Here is a 17,496-nt window from a genome sequence, read left to right on the forward strand (position 1 = left end):
TATATATATATATATATATATATGTGTGTGTGTGTGTGTGTGTGTGTGTGTGTGTGTGTTTGTTTGTTTAGATATAGGGATGAATATGTTTCAGAGATGTGACTTAAATTATTGTATTACTAAGGTTAAAGAATGGATGATTTCTTTCTGTCAAAATTCAAAACAAGATTGATACATGAATGAATAACCAAGTAAAACATTTGCCTGGATAAGAATAGACACTTCAATATACATGGAAAGATACGAATTTAGAATGCTAGGTCAGGAAACTGACAAAAGATACGAATCAACGACAAAATAGCATGTTCTATGGAGTTGTGTGGACACATACAATGATTTTGTGATTTACTCTACAACATACAATTGTAATGACGTTGACCAATCATAAAACTGAATCCAGGTTCCTCGTTGCTCTCTCCACAACACTGTTAGTGGGCACACTACTAGATGAAGCGTAGTAAGTGCAAAGCGCTGCAAGCTGCAGAAAATTCATTATCATTAGTTACCTCCTATACAGACAGCACAGCTTGCATACTTTTACATCTAACTTCTAGGACCTTTCCAATATACCTGGCAACCTCTTTGGTTGGGGTTTCTAAATTTCCTTAACTCACTACAGTTAAAAATATGCTCAGTAGTATACCTGCCTCCCTACACAACACACACAGCCTATCATTATCATTCCTGTTTCTCTAATTTTCTTTTAATTCTAGCATATGTAATCTTGTTTTCATAACTATTACGGCCTCATTAGTGTTGAATTCTCCCATGCAATCTCTTCCACCAGTATTATTCACAAACTTCAGTTTGGTCATCTCTGCTTTCTTTTACTCTGTTATTCTTTTAATTTGCCACTTTACTTTTTACTTCTTCTTTTGAGTTCTTCGGTTTTATACTTTCTTCAATTTTAATATCATAATCATTCGCACATTTTTATGATATTTTTTCCCCAACATTCCCCATAATGGTTCTATCTGCATCACTACACAACACAAAAAGCCTATCCTCATTATAGTGTTCTTTTAACTCAATCATATTCAACCTTGTTTTCATAACTATTTCTGCTTAACTGCTTCCTTGGTGATAAGTTCGTCTATATAATCTCTAATGTCATTGCTATTAACAAACCTCAGTTTGGTCATCTCTGCTTTCTTTTATTCTATATTTCAATTACTTTTTTCTTTTTTTCTTTGAGTTTTTACTTTTTGTACTTTCTTACTTATCCAATTTAAATATATTTTCCATATTTCTATAATACTGAATACAAACCATCTGTAAATTACAACCCATCGTAAAATTTGTTAAATTTGTCCAATAATAATTTTTGTTACACAGATTTGAGAGCGAAAATATTTAAATTACAATATCATAGTTTATTTGAAAATATTAAATTTACGAGAACCAAATAAAATCAGTTCTATTCCAATATTTGAATAAATGTATCGAGAAACAACACTAAAATTGTTCAAGGTCATTGTCATAGGTGCACTGCCATTCATAGTATTCAATAGCGGCGGGAATAACTATGACGTTACTGTTTTGTATGTAAACCATAGTGTAAATGTGCATTGGATTTATTTTGGGTTTTACAATTAATTCATGATTGGTAAGAAATCACTACATGCGTGCAATAACTGTTATATGGTTGTGACATATTACCGAGTTTAAGAAACTTGTCATATTGTAAATAAAGCTTTCATTACATATTTGCAGTATCAGCAGTACAACATTATACCGTACTAGTGTAGCTGTGCTAGCACCTAGGCCATCTTATCCTACGGTTTAATAATTATATATGTGAGCCCAGTAACCGAAGCTGTTTTCGTAAAGCCAATGTTAGTCTCAATCTTTCCGTCTCTTCTTGGTATAACCAGCTGGGCTTTTCGCCGTAACCTTTACCTCTCGTTAGCTGAATCGCCTAATTGCCAGTCAGGTCTAATGGTGTTGTTATAGTTCCGGTTGGAACATTTTCTAATAAAAAAAAAAAAACGTTTTTCCAGTTGGAAAGCTTACCATTTCCCCACCCAAAACCCCGAGTTCCCACTGGGGGTCCCCCATTATTGGCGGATATAGATATATATATTTCTGAAACTATTCATTTGCCACAGGAACAAGGGTAATTTTTGAAGAGAGCGGACCTTTTTCTATAGTTAGAAGTAGTTTTTTCCCTAGGTTACATTACCCTGTAATACAGTACAATAATTCCCTCCCTTTTTCTCTGTATTTGACATTTATTTTCATTGCAAGTAAATAGATACCCTATTATATCCATCGACCACAGGGGCTACCTAATGGGAACTTGGGTTTTAGGGTCTGTAAAATATTCTTGGTAAAAGATAGATAATTGTGGGGTGTATGTACGATAGCGGTCACCTGTGAGTATTATGATGTCCAACTTAAAACATGGCAGTGTAAGAGGAGTTGCAACGCCCCCCGTTAGGTAAGGAGGTAAGGACACAGCTTCTAGGTTAGGTTAGGGGAGAAAGTTTAGGTTAGTTGATGGCCAATTTTAATCGTGTGAGGAACTGGCCGCTGTTATACAAAGGCCCCGATAATTGTAAAACTAACCTATTCTTTTCTATACAATTATTTTCTGGGATGCATAATAAGACCAGGGAAAATTACACAAATTATCTACTTCCCATATTGCTGGGATATTTTTCATTGTTTGTTGATGCTTTATGAAACAGTTGTACCCACTCCTGGTTGTTCGTGTGCACATAACTTGGTGCATACTAACCATTTTAAACATTGAGCATTTACTCTTGTTCGTGTTGACATATCTTGGTGCTTAATAACCAGTTAAACCGTTTTGTGCAGTAAACTATCCCCCATTTTCTTTAGACCTAAAGGATTACTCGTGTTGTTTGTACATAGCCCCTCCCCCTACCATCTTCTTCCAGTAGGAGATGAGATACCTTTTCCCCCCACCGTCATTCAAGTATTCTACCCGATTTTCCTTCCGATATTCAAGTATTCTATCAGAATTGATTCTACTAATGTGTTTTGTGTGTTCACCGAAGCAATACTCGTATATATATTTCTCATCCTAACATGATTAAATGGATTACCTAGTCATGTATTAGTCATTTCGTGCCAATTTGGCTTTGATTGCTATATTAAATTATGTTGAAAATAGTCTTATTAGTAAATGAGTTAAACAGCTTACAATTCAAAAGAATGCCAGAACTAATAGGTATTTCTATAAGTGATGGATATCATTATCTATGTAGTGTTTAGAGATACGCACATTACCAAGTCATTTGGTATAAACAGTACTAGATATACAATATCACCACTTGTTGGTATGGTTTTGGATAGTTTTTATTTACACAGTCTTATTCTTATCAATTGGGTTTCTTCCACGCAACTTTTAGTGGAAACTACATTTTTGTGTTAAGGTAATATTTTTTGAATGTTAGTTTAAGGTTAGGGATGGTTGTAAGGTCCTCTTTCGTTAGGTTGGTCAAATCCCCATAGTTTTCTTACAACTCGGGTTGTATGCAGTTGGTTTTGACAGGTGTAAACTTGCATGATACTTGATAAGTCAATTTTCTCTTTGGGGAAAATGTGGTTTATCTTGGGAGCCTTTGTAGTTCATTGGGATAGGATGATGAAACCCATTTTACAAAGGAAACAGACACAAAACCACCACCTAGCTTAAGGTTCCTAACTTAGAGCCGTATACTTATCTACTGGGCTGGCTATGCCCCCCTGCAACCCCCTCCCCCCCTTAGACTACCGTATTTTTAGCTTACCCTGTCCCAGAAAACTGCACTACATTCACTCTTTATATTGGCCTGAATTACTGTACCCCAAATCTAGTTTTACAATATACGAAAAATTATGATTTAGTGCTACCTTGCTAGTAGTGAAGCCGGTTTGGAAGCAAACACAGAGTTGAGACTTAGTCTTAGGGTGAGCTAAGGAAGCAGCGTTCTAAGGATGGGTCGTAGGGCCCCTACCCGCTAGGTAAGTAGGTGTGGATATGGCTCCTAGGTTAGGTTAGTTGGTGTTCTTGTTTTTATTTCCCTTTTAAAATGTGGGTTTTCAGTCATACTTTTAGTATTTTACTAACAATAAATACTCCCAACTTGAACTAATTGGCAACTGTAGTCACCTTAGAGAGAAACTTTCTGTGATATTGTATTTAATTACCAGATATTCAGTGACTAAGAGCCCTGCATCCTACCTTAGGTTAGTTTTATTAAGGAGGTTGCTGTAACTAAATTTAATAACTTTTTTTCAGATAAAGTTATTCATCTTTTAAACTCTTAACCTTCACAATAATTCATTAAGATTAACTGGAGGGCTGAGAGATCCTTGGGTTCCATTGCTTGGTGTTAATCCTATATACTGTACTGTATTCCTTTCAGTTATTAATATTATTATTACTTGCTAAGCTACAACCCTAGTTAAAAAAGCAATATGCTCTACTGTAAGCCCGAGGGCTCCAACAGGGAAAATAGCCCAGTGAGGAAAGGAAATGAGTAAACTACAAGAAAAGTAATTAAAAATCGAAATAAGATATTTTAAGAACAGTAACAGCATTAGAATAAATATTTCATATATAAACTATAAAAGCTTTAAAAAATAAGAGGAAGAGAAATAAGATAGAATAGTGTGCCCGAGTGTACCCTCAAGCAAGAGAACTCTACCCCAAGACAGTGAAAGACCATGGTACAGAGGCTATGGGACTAAAAAAGACCTAAAATCAATGGTTTGATTTTTGAGTGTCCTCCTAGAAGAGCTGCTTACCATAGCTAGAGTCTCTTCTACCCTTACCAAGAGGAAAGTAGCCACTGAACAATTACATTGTAGTAGTTAACCCCTTGATCGAGGAAGAATTGTTTGGTATTCTCAGTGTGGTCAGGTGTATGAGGACAGATTCGGTATATGTGTAGGCAAAATGAAAATGAGCTGTAACCAAAGAGAAGGTTCCAATGTAGTGCTGTTCGGCCAGTCAAAGGACCCAATAACTCTCTAGCTGTAGTATCTCAATGGGTGTTAGGTGCCCTGGCCAAACTACTGTCTCTAATATTTGGTTTCCTTAGGGCGGGATCACATAAGAACTGACGCGAAACTAGAAACGAAAAGGCTGAGATGCAAAACATCTCACGTCGAACGTCACCCTGTCACATAAGTGTAGCCGTGTGGTCACGTTTCTGTTGACAAGATAAATTCATCGGATGATGACGCACAGGTTGTATTGGTTTTATTTAGAAAGCAAAGGGAAAAGGAAAAGAAAACACCTGTTAGTGCCATGAGGGGTATGTAAGATTTCAATGTTTGTTAGTAACAGATCATGGGTAAATGTTATGTAGGCAGAAAGCGTATTTTTGACATTGTAATTTCTTTAAGAAACATAAGTTTTTGCAAATGTCACAGGCAGTGCCCTCTCTCGAGTTCTGCTTTACTCAATACCATGTAGCCTAGACCAAGGTCTGACTTTCAGGGGATTTTTTAAGGTCATGTTTGAGGGAAGGGGCCCGCATTTATTACCAGGTGAGGATATGTCGCCCTAATTCATGTTAGGCTGTGGTACATTAGTTTGGGATGTGACCTTTTTGTGTGCATTTTGGGATATTTTAGGCTCTATGCTCACTAAAATTGGCTGTACAACTATTTTAAGCTCACAGGTATTGTATATTGTTTTGCTGAAATACTGATTTACAAAAGTATAATGTAAATGTCTCTCAACATAATGTTGCGATAGATAGATTTTGTTCCATGACATCTTTGATTTTTACCTGGGAAGTATGAACATTGCAGCGTTTTTTTGGCTAAGCGAGCTGTAGGTCCATAGTTTCTATAGCTTTCTTGTAAAGGATATGGTTATTTGCAATCATCCTGAGTGCCAAGTGTAGGCTATATCATGTTCCGTGGAGTGGCAGGCGTAAGCCTTTTGGTGGGGAAGCGAGATGAGCTTTTTCTATGGTCTTTCTTGGTAATGTCCAAGAAGACACCAAGGATGTCTTTGGCCTCCCTTTTTTTTTTTACTGCCTCGCTTGTGCATACGTCCCTGGCTCAGCCCTAGGGGAGTATGTCAAGAGCTAGGAGTCCTCGGAGCTATGTTGGCGGGGCTTCCAGTTGTTGTTGGTGTGTTGGATTCCCCCAATATTTGCCACACCCAATCGGAAGTTGGGAACTCTTCTTCCATTACGACACAGATTGCCAACAACAAGATTGACCTAAAGAAGGCAATGGCCTCCTTAGGTTCTTCAGTTGTTCCGTAACTGAATACAAACCACGCTATTTACATGGGGTGATTACTTCGGCGCAGCCGATGACGAGCCATAAAGTTTTAACGAGGGTTTCCTACTCCACCGCTAGTTAGCGGGGGGGGGGGGGGGGGGGGGTAGGGAGGGGTAGCTAGCTACCCCTCACACACACCGGAGAATACTCCACTTTACTTTTGGCTCGCATATTGATCGGAGGTTTCCGCTCCTATCCTCTCTTGACGGCTATTATTGTTTTGTCTTTTAACTTCCCTTTTCTTATACTGGATATATTTAAGCATTTCTGATGTTTATATATATTTTTGTGTATAGAAAATGTAAGTTTCCTTTGCATTCGGTGTTGTACGGTGTGTATTATGTACGTCTGCTAGAGTTCGCCGGCTTAGGCCAACACGATCTTTCCGTGATTACGGCCTTGCACTTCTAGGCCACCATGGTTGCCTTTCGTGGAGTCCGGCCCTTCTCTTGAGGTCGTTCACCTCTTACTCCGTACTACGCCTACTATAGCTTCTCAGAACCGAGTCGCTATTTCGTCTTATTTGTCTCAATTATTTTTACGAATATAATTGTGTTTTAACTTTTCAGCTCAGGGCTCACGTCCCTTCAGGGGTCGGTGATCCTTGGAACATTCAAAAGTCAGTTGCATAATTATAATGTTATAATTCTGTTTTGTTAACTTTCATCCCCCCCCTCACCTGGGCATGCCGGGTGAGGGAGGGGGGGGGCGCATACCTTCTTTGGTTCTTATGTTCTTTCCCTCGGGGTTTCTCTTCGGAGTTTCACCCGGGGGAATTTTCTGTTAAATAATTATTCTGTTTTATTTTCCAGTTTACGATGCTGTTTCTCCGTGCCTGTTGTGTGTGCCTTCGAAACAGAGCTGTCCTGTTTATCCTGGGGAGTCGGCTTCGCCGCCTTCTCTCAGACATTCGTCAGGGGCGTTCCTCTCTCTTAGAGGTTCCCCCGTGATTATTGCCAGCTCTTTTTTGCATCCTAGAACGATAAGGAGGTGGTTCTCCAGGGTAGTTAGTTAATTTCCCTTTTACTTTTCCTTGGTCCTTGGCGGTTATGCTCTTGGGGCTGAGCGACCGCCCTTGTGACTTGCTCAAGGGGCTGAGCGGTTGCTAGGCTAGACCATGGTACTAGCGACTATGCTCTTGGGGCTGAGCGGTCGCTTCTGTAGCTACGCTCAAGGGGCTGAGCAGCTGCAGGATCAGTCCGGTTCTCTCTCGTTCGCGAGGAAGGCCGCACTAAGGGCTCCTCCTCGGAGGATCGCTCCTTTTGTCTCTCCTACGAAGTGTCCCCTCCCGTTCGCGTGAGAGGGCACTCACAGAGACTCCTCTTCGGAGGATTGTTCCTGTTTACGTCTGCTGATCTCATGGCCTTTCGGGGCTCCCTCATGTCTCTTCTACGAAGTGCTCACCTCTCTCGTTTGCGAGAGAGACCACTCATAGATACTCCTCTTCAGAGGATTGTTCCTGTCAACAGCTTGCTGTTCAGTCACTAGCACTTCGGGGTTAGTGTCAGGGAAACTTCGGTTTCTCTTTTTCCCTGACCCTTTGGGGTCTCTGATCTTAGTTACGCAGTTTCCTCAGTCTCTCGTAACGTTAGTCACTTCTACGCTTCGGTGTTTAGTGAGGGAGAAACTTCGGTTTCTCGTTGCATTGACCCTTCGGGGTCTTGCAACTATCCCCTCGGGGCCTCGCTACTCAGGCTCGTTAGACCCTTGGTCTCTCGTCCCTCAGTGTTCCTGTTGCCTGCTGTATCCGTTCCTGACTGCAGACGCGCCTTGGGTGCCCACGCCCCCGTTATCTAACGGGCTCCTCCCTTCGGGGCAGGAGAGACTTTCTCACACCTTGAGTAAGTCTCTTAAGTGCCAGGTATTACCTGCGTGCCAACGTTCCCTTATGAGCTAGCGCTCGACTGCTGTTCCTGAGACTGCCTTAGAGACTCCCTGTTCCAGTATCCAGTTAGGCTGCTACCAACGTTCCCTGCGGGAAAGGTACCTCACAGAGACCACTCCTCGGAGTATTTAGCAGTCCTTGAGTTGATCGTCGGCACTGAAGTAGACCTCCTGGTCCTCTTCAGGGGATGCTCTTCCTTTTAGGGACACTTCCCAGTTCCTGATCGACAAGTTAGCGATCCTTCAGCCATTTCCGACGATCTTCTGTTGTTCAGGAGCCTACGATCTTCACTCACGCATAAGCGCTGAAGACCGCCCGCGTGCGGGATTATTTTCCGCCCGCGACCTCGCGGTCGTCGACGGTTTAGCCGACGATCTTCTGTTCGCACTAACGCGTAAGCGTTGATGATCGCCCGCGTGCGGGATGGTTTCCCGCTCGCGATCGTCGACGATCTTCTGTTCGCGCTAACGCATAATCCTTGATGTTCGCTCGCTCGCAGGATGGTTTCCTGCGCGCGATCTCGCGATCATCGAGGGTCGTTAGCCGACTTTCTTCTGTTCGCGCTAACGCGTAAGCGTTGATGATCGCCCGCGCGTGACCTTCAAGGCCCTTCTGCTCGCGATCGTCATCCCGGCAACGGTCGTTAGCCGGCGATCTTCGGATCCAGCGCTAGCCGCGCGAGGATCGTTCACGCCACGCGGTCTCCGATACGCCCACGCTCGCGCGGATTCGCGGGCATGCGGGCGCGGTTTCTGCTACGCATGCTTTATTCACTCGCTACCCAGATCTGTGCTTTTCGCGCGATCGTCAGCGTGATCGGCGCACCGTTCTCCGACACGACCGCGCCCTGTTTACATCAGGGCTTATGGCGGTCAGGCCACCTCCGCGTTCCCCTCCCCCGCAGCGCAGAACCGTGCTCTCTCCGGAAGGGGGGGGGGTTGGTTTCCGGACAGGTTAAAGGTCTCTTCTCCCTTCACTGCAGTTTCTCTATGGGCGAACCCTCATGTGTCATCTCCCCCAGAGGATCGAACGATCCTCTTCCCTCCAGAGGGACTTCCTGTCAGCGCGAGGATTGGTTGGCATCACTGATGGGATGCCGTCGTCAGAGCGCTCAAACAGGCGATGAGCCTGTGCCTTCTGACTGGGGTCACTAATCAGTAGCAGCTTCCTCTCCCCCTGAAGGGGGTGAGAGGAATCCCTGGCATGGTATCTTCCCCAAGGACTATCCTGTCCCTTCGCGAGTCCTTACGCAGGCGATGAGCCCTCCTCAGTCTCCATCTCCCCTCCCCCGCGGATGAGGTTTGCCCATCCCCAGGAGGGTTGGAAGACCCGGTCCTCTCCCCCTTCACTCCATAGGGAGATTCTCCGCCTCTTCCTGAGGGTCCTATCGTGCGGAGGGGGCGAAGCCTTACATCCTTCATCGCTGGGGTCCTGTTTCCCTCCTAGGAGGGATCCTGAGGCCCTGTCTTCCGCAAGGATCCGACAGGATCCAGTTGGACCCTTGGGGCATGTCTACGAGTCTCCCAGGAAGAGCCTCCGGGAATGGGAGACCTTGTTGCCAGTCCATCAGGAGGATGAGCTCCAGGGGGCAGAACTTGCGTTCTGGCAGGTTCTGGCCCTCAGGAGAAACCTCAAGGGGATCCCAGATTCAGGGATTCCTCTTCGGTAAGGGAAGGATTCGGTCCTGGACCGAGTTCTACTCACCCAAGGGCTCCCTTACGCCAGTGCAGCTTGCCCTGGTCTTAGGGAATGGAGAGCGCCAGAGACTAGGCCAAGGGCCAGCTCTCCGAGCTTGTCTCCTTCAACAGTCTCGGTTGGTTTCGAGCCCCTCCCTCCTCCCTGGGTAGGGATCGGTGAGCGGATGGGTCCTCCGGGCGGAAGTCCAGTCCATGTCGGAGAGGCGCCCCTCCAAGAGGTGGCCAACGGGTTTCGAGGCCTCCGTAGTCGCCTCCTTCCCTCCTCGACTCTGTACAGGGTTGTCAAACAGTCTCTGTCTAGCATGGCGACAGCAGACGCGGTCAGCTTTGCGGTGAGACCACAAGTCTTCATGGGTACACTGGTCCGGTAGGTCTCATACTTCGGTCCTGGTTCACCCATCTTTAAGGAAGTACTTTGGAGTCCGCCTGGAAGGCGGGTATACCAGTTCAAGGGCTGTGCTTCGGCCTCTCCACGGCACCTCAACAGTTCTCCGATACTTCCTCTCGGATCTCTTCACAGGCGCTCAGCATCGACATCCAGCCACTCCGTTCCTGGGTGGCTGGCCGATCCTGGCAGACTCGAAGTCTTCCCTTCTTCGTCATCGGGACAAGCTCCTCGGACTTTACCAAGTTCTAAAGGTCATGGTGGTCCTCGAGGAGTCCTCCCCGCAGCCCTCTCAGAGTCTGATATACCGAGCCTGCTCTTAGGCTCCTATCTCCCGTAGCCTTCCCTTCAGATGTCAGGGTACCAAGGCAGAGGAAGGTCGCGAGACCTTTCCTCACACGAGAAGACCCTCCAACCCAAGGTTGTTACGTCTCCCCTCCCTGTCCCGTCTGGTTTCCACAGTCGCCCCAGGTTGAATTCTCTTCAGTGGCGACTCAGGGCGCGTGGGAGTCGGGGGCGCGTCTCCCCAGACGCCGAGTCCCCTAGGGGACAACCGGTACAGACAAACCCATAGGGGTGGGAAGCTGACGAGGGCCTACAAGAGGGAGTGGTCCTTCTCGTCCTTCCCCCTAACTTGATGCTGTTTTCGGACGTGTCAAAGGAAAGGGGGGGGGGGGGGGGGCCCACGTTCTGGTCCACGGGTCCTCAGGCTGGGGGTCAGAACCAGGAGAACCTTCTCTAGTCCTACTAGAAACGGAAACTGTGTTTCTGGCTCTTCAGTAGCTCCACCTAGCCTGGCGGACTACTCTGTGGTTATGAGGATCAACAACACCACAGTGATGGTTTTCTGGCCCAGACAAGGAGGTACTTTTCAGTACAACCATCCCATCCTGCGGTAGAGATACCGGGATGGTCCGAGTCCCCCTCGGTCTCCTTGGCAGCTCGCATGATTCCAGGCAAAGGAATGGGCTCGCCGACAATCTGAGCAGTGTGTCACGGACACCACATTCCGAGTGGTCTTTGGATCCTCAAGTAGCCTCCAAGTCCTGCCTCGGTGGGGCTCCCTTGGTGGACCGGTTCGCTACAGCACTGAGCAGCAAGCTCCCGCTGTACTGCTCCCTGGTCACGGATCCCAAGGCCCTCTGGGAGGAGGCCTTCCAGCAACGGTGGGACACCATCGATGTGTTGCCTCCGTAGCTTGCTCCTCTTCCCGCTGGGAGTCTATCCAGCACCTCCTCAAAGAGAGAGGATTTTCGCAACGAGTGGCGAATAGGAGGCCTGGACACCTGCGCAAGTCTTCCGCAAGTAATCTCCTAGGCGATAGGGCGAGTTTCTGTAACTGGTGTCGGGGAGAGGGAATCCCTCCACACGTTGCCGCTTCCAGCATAGCAGATCCCCTAGTGGGATTGCGGGATAAGTGTGCCTTTCAGTTTCAACTGTGAAAGGCTATCCCCCAGCCTTAAGGCTTGCCTCCTGGCTCTAGGGACAAACATTTCTCCCCCCGCTGGAACTCTTCCTTCGCATGCGAAGCCTTGTCCTCTCCTGCCCTCAGTCAAAGGTGAGACCTCCTCCTTGGAACGTGGTTCGAGTCCTCGAGTCTCTAAAGAGACCCCCCTGACGAACCACTACGTAGTCCCCAGACCACCACCTTTCTGGGTAGACAGTGTTCCTGCTAGCCTATCTTCAGCCAAGCGAGTCACATGGTCTCTCTTACGACTTCGCCCATTCAGGGGGTTAGGGGCAGACAACTTCAGGTTCGTCCCTGAGGTTTGTTGCTGAGACTCAGAATCCGGGAGTGTCGGACCCGCTTCGACTCCTCCTTCCTGGGCTCGGGTCTCCGTCCTGTAGCAGATGACTTAGACCATCTCCTACCTTGCCGGTAGGGAGTCCGAGCTGGTGTCTTCAGAGAATAGCTGCAGTTCGTCTCCAGGTCCAAGTCTAGTTCGTGGATCCTGGGTAACGAGGAGAAGGGTCTCCAGGAGTACCATCTCGGCCTGGATGCGCAGGATGCTACACCCTGCCTTGAATCCTGACCTTCTCCATCGCATCGCCCTAGAACCCATGATGTCAGGGGCTTAGATACGTCCCTATCCTTCATGGAGCATCTTCAGTGATGCAGGTCCTGCAAGCGGGGATGTTGAAGCCTCAGACCTTCTTCTCAGCCCCTTACCTGCAAGACATGACCCACAGGAGGCTCGATACGTTTCTATCGGCCCTTTGGTGGTTTCACAACAGCTGGTCTGAACCTCAGGCTCCTTGATGGACAAGTGGCAGAAGGTTGAGGGTATTGTTACCTGGTGTTAGTCTGCATGAATGAAAAGATCTGTCTGGCCCTTATTCTTTTCTTCATCCTCTCCTCCCACGGAGAAAGCAGCATCCTGGGTTCTCTGCACAGCTGACCTCAAACCACTGCAGGTAAACCATGCTTCCTTGTGTTCCTAGTATTATGTGTAATACTGTCATGTCCCCATACCCTGACGAGGTGGTATTGGGAGAGTCCTAGCCTGGATTTCCTTCTGAGGGACTCCAGGGCAACTGCCTGGGTCAAGTCACTTTTCACCCTCGCACACACCTTATGTAGGCCGCGGCAGTTTCACAACCGCCAGCGAGGAGCAGGGATTCCCTATTGTCCGAGTACTTGATCACTCGAATATGGAATCCCCGGGCAAGCCAAAGCCAGTATGGCCGGAACTCACCACCCTTCCTAAGGGTTAAGTCACCCCATGTAAATAGCGTGGTTTGTATTCAGTTACGGAACAAATGACAAATTCGTAGATAATTTGTATTTTTCCTAACGATACAAACCTAGCTATTTACAGTTATGTGCCCGCCACCCCGGTCCCCCAAGATAAGTCCTACCTCTAAGTAAAGTGGAGTATTCTCCGGTGTGTGTGAGGGGGAGGGGTAGCTAGCTACCCCCCCGCTAACTAGCGGTGGGGTAGGAAACCCTCGTTAAAACTTTGTGGCCCGTCATCGGCTACGCTGAAGTAATCATCCCATGTAAATAGCTAGGTTTGTATCTTTAGGAAAAATACAAATTATCTACGAATTTGTCATTTTAGAACTTCTATGAGCTTGTTGAGGGAGCTTGGCAGCTAAGGCTATCTCAAAGTCAATGGGGTTGTCAACCTTACACTCTCTGGAGAAGTAGGCCACAAGAGTTGTGTGTTGTCCGGTGGGAAGGCAGTGACCTTTCTGGCATGCCAGCCAACAATTGGTGAGCCAACTGGGTTTTGAAGAGGAGGGATGCCTTTGTCTCCCAATTCTCAAAACAAGTTATCTCAGAGGTAGCGTTGACACTTTGGATCTCATCCGTGTATTTAAGTTTTGAACTTGCTTATAGAACGAATTACAGTAAACTCCTGGTCTGAGGCACTGCTGTGTATTATATAGTCTTTGTAAAGCATGTTGGTAATAATGTTCTAATACTGTATATGTACAAGGTTGTATGAATTTTGGTTTTGTCTTCTGCTAGTACAATACACTTCTATTTAATATCTCATCTTACTGTTATTTAAGGACTTGGTCCTATTGCTGCTAAATTTTAGAACATAATTACCTAGTCTGTATACACTATTATTCTTACAAAAAAGCAAACCCAAGGCCTTTTATTAGGAGTATACTTTCAGTGAACCTCGATACAGCAGTTAAAACTTTAACAAGGTGATGGTAGTTACTGCTGGGTGGCTTCAAATCCCCGCCCACTTGACAGGTCACCGGATACTATAGATGTAGTTCCGGCACCCTCAACCAGCTTTTTTTAATCTTTGGATTTTTCTTTTAGATGATTGTGTCAGCAGATTGTCGTCAGCGGAGGATATTTATAAGGAAGGATGGACTTCCAGTGATTCCCCTATAATTGTAGTTGTGTAACAGATTTCTGTGCAAACTTACCGATATCCACATTCTTGCTCCTGTCTGTCAACATTCATATTGCTGTCTATTCCCTCACGTGTGTGACCAAGTGATGACAACAATAACCTTTTCCTAATGAGAGTGGGAATTTTTAAACATAGATGTCCACAGTTGAATAAAAGAGGTTTTATGGCTTCCAAGTATGAAATAGAAGGGTGCTGCCCTCCTTCCTTCAGTGTCTTCCTGTTTCCGGAAAGGCATTAAGGAAGTATCTACCGGATGTTGTGTCTCTTCATGCAATTCATGTAACCTCTTCCCCATTGGAGTGTCATTGTTAGCCTGAACGACACGTAGAAGGAGAACTAGAAGTTCCTCATACATGTCTGCCACTCCTTCTTTTACCCTTTTTGGACAAAAGACCAAAGACATCGACAGGAGTTACCTACCTTTTTTATCCCAGTCCCTTTGACTCCCTTCACTGACGATGCAGAGGACATCTCAACACAGAACTCCAGTGCACTCTCTTGTAGGTCTGAGAGCGCTTCCATCTAGGAGAATGATTCTGGATATTCTCGCCTCATACACATGACAAGACTTTATATCAGAAATGTTACCTTCCAAGAGAATGTTTCAGAACGCAGTACTGTATAGCGGCTTATACGCTGGCCATCACTGCTTGGTTTTGTATGAAACTGAACACAAGCCCTTCCCTTCCCACTTCGGAGAGTTCCATAGACGACAAGCCAGCAGGAGTGTACAATCAATGAGCAACATAAAAGTAACAATGTAAGATAACTGATCATACAACAAGATCAGCATGGTACGGTCATATTGCAGACAATATCCACGATCCTGGCCTTCCATATCGCCACTGGTCTGCACTCCACCACTGATTGAGATGTCTTGTTTTGACCAGTTGGTAAGAGAGCGGTCTTTTACATACTTTTTGGACACCGTGCAATTAGATTTCTCACTCTTTGATCAGTGTTTTTTTGGGTTTCATTACTATAGTAGTTTTGCATTCCTATCATGTGATTTAGAAAAGGGTAGAGAAAGTGTGCTCCATACTAGAATATTGTTACAAAAAGGCTGCTATGAATAAAAACTTGAAATGTACTAAAACTAGTATCCTATTTATTATCAACTTATAATAACACATTTTTAAAATTTGCATTAATTTTTTCATAAAGGACCATGAGATGAATAGTTTTAAGAGTTGATTTTTTTTATAATTACAATAGACTTTGTGTAGTTAGACCCATGACAATTTGATGAGAATGAAATGGGAACCCAAGTAGATGTAAGCCAGTGTATAATTATATTAATTGTAGAATTTAATAATAGTATGTAAATTTTTTTGCAGATATCCAGATAATATAATATAGGATGGATGATGAGGGTTTTCTTGAATGCACTCAAGCTCTCCCAGATGACTGGGATGCTGACAGTGATGGAGAACCAGGAGACCAGCCAGAATTGGTAAGTTATTAGTCAAAAACTATGATAGAAGTGGTCCAGTTATTTCAAGAGCTTTTTTTTTTTTTTTTTTTTTTTTTTTTGAAGTTGCTACTGTACTTTTAACTTTATAATGATGTGCCAGGCTTCTGCTGATACAGTAGTTTGATTTTCTATTACAGTTAAGATATGCAATTTTGTTAATTGTGCTTTGGTCCGTATTACTCGCACCTTTGGAATTTAGCAAGAGTTAACTACCCATTCAACTAGTTAGCGGGGGGGGGGGGTAGGGGCGTAGCTAGCTACCCCTCTTACCCACACACCTGTGATTGTGCTTCACTGCTTTTGGCTCAGATGGAGAGCGGTTATTACAGCTCTTCCTCCTTGCCTAATTTGGATCCCCCATTAGTCTTTGTCTTTTTAACTTATGTTTTTTCTTCTATATGTATGAAAACATTCTTAATGTTTTTATATATAAGTTGTAAGTTTTCTTTTCAGTGTATGTGGTGTGTGTGTGACAGTGTAAAACGGCAGGTGGGCTTTAACCAGGATGGAGCAGTATGTGCGTCGAGGATCGACTTCCTTGCTAAGAACGAGAATCCATCTAAACCCTGGCCGAGGACATTTGAGGTTCCTAACCTCACTAATGTGGTGGGTCAAGAGCAGGAGAGGCTCCTCTGCCCAGTTAGAGCCCTAAGGGCTTATTTATCTCATACCAAGAATGTTAGAGGTGCTTCCAATTCTTTATGGTGCTCAGTGAAAGATCCTCTAAAGCCCCTCTCAAAGAATGCATTGTCATTTTTCTTGAGGGAGACAATAAGAGAAACTCACCTCTTGTGTGAGGAAGAGAGCTTCGGTCTTTTAAAAGTAAAAGCTCATGAGGTGAGAGCCATTGCTACTTCACTGGCATATCGCAAAAATATGTCAGTTAGACAGATTATGGACGCAACGTTCTGGAGAAGCAACTCTGTGTTCGCCTCTCATTACCTCAGAGAGGTAAGAGTTGATTATGAAAGGTGTTATACCTTGGGCCCATACGTAGCTACTGCTTCTGTATTGGGCAAAGGGGTTACTACCTCCCCTCAACCTTAACTTTTGTATGCCTGTGTTTGGGTTTTGTTTTTTATGGTTGTCTGAGGACTCTGATTGGTGGTACAGTGCCCTCAGTCTAGCTAGATAGTAATATCTAATCTGCAAGGTTGGGTGGTTAGTTTGAGTAAGGTTGCAGTTTTTTTTTTTTTTTTTAAAAGGGGCATAGGTAGTGCTGAAGTCTAGTCAAGTTTGAGAGACTCGATTGAGTTGTTTCAGCATGACAGGTCCACTCCTGGCTGACACTCCTAAGGGAAAGCGACTCGAGAGGCAGGAATGTTTGAAGTCAGCTACCTTAGCAGGTAAGGAATCAAGGTACTTTATCCTACAACTTATTGTTGTTTTCCCAACGATGTTAGCTGTCTGTCACCCTCCTCCAAATGTGTGAATCAGCTATTTATATATAACTGCCAGGTAAGTTCTATTCATAGAAATGGAGTTTTTATGATAAAACAAAGTTTTATGAATACTTACCTGGCAGTTATATATATATTTTAAGTCCCACCCTCCTCCCCTCAGGAGACAGGTGGGGCAAAGATGATCTGAGGAACAGAAAACGGGAATGATTCCACGTACCACCCTGTAAAGGGTGTTAACCACCTAACTGCACAACCACCAGACGGCGCTTGCCGCGAATTGTGAAAAATTCTGCCGGACGTCAAAGACTATAGCTATATATATATAACTGCCAGGTAAGTATTCATAAAACTTTGTTTTATCATAAAAACTCCATTTTGATGGGAAGCAAAGAGCGCTCCCCGGAGGTCCGCCTCCAGGGGTTGGACTACTTTCCTTTTCGAGGGAAAGTTTTTCCTCCCCAGGTGTTGAGCTGTTTCTCCCCTTCCAAGCGAGAACTTCCCTTCATCACACCTGCT

The 17,496-nt window shown here is 45.0% G+C and overlaps 1 protein-coding gene across 4 annotated transcripts in view; it reads left to right on the forward strand.

The window, feature by feature from the left end:
- Positions 1–1,486: 1,486 nt before the first annotated feature.
- Positions 1,487–17,496, forward strand: part of LOC137654497 (mediator of DNA damage checkpoint protein 1-like) — a 179,474-nt gene continuing 163,464 nt past the window's right edge. For all 4 annotated transcript variants that reach the window (XR_011046644.1, XM_068388169.1, XM_068388166.1 and 1 more), the window contains exons 1-2: positions 1,487–1,606; positions 15,441–15,556. Coding sequence is in view for 3 of the 4 variants with exons in the window: in XM_068388169.1 (XP_068244270.1) it covers positions 15,464–15,556 (93 nt within the window). In the remaining variant the exon portion in view is untranslated. The remainder of the gene's footprint in view (positions 1,607–15,440; positions 15,557–17,496) is intronic.

Source organism: Palaemon carinicauda, chromosome 15 (genome assembly GCF_036898095.1).
Source record: "Palaemon carinicauda isolate YSFRI2023 chromosome 15, ASM3689809v2, whole genome shotgun sequence".
Classification (NCBI taxonomy): Eukaryota; Metazoa; Arthropoda; class Malacostraca; order Decapoda; family Palaemonidae; genus Palaemon; species Palaemon carinicauda.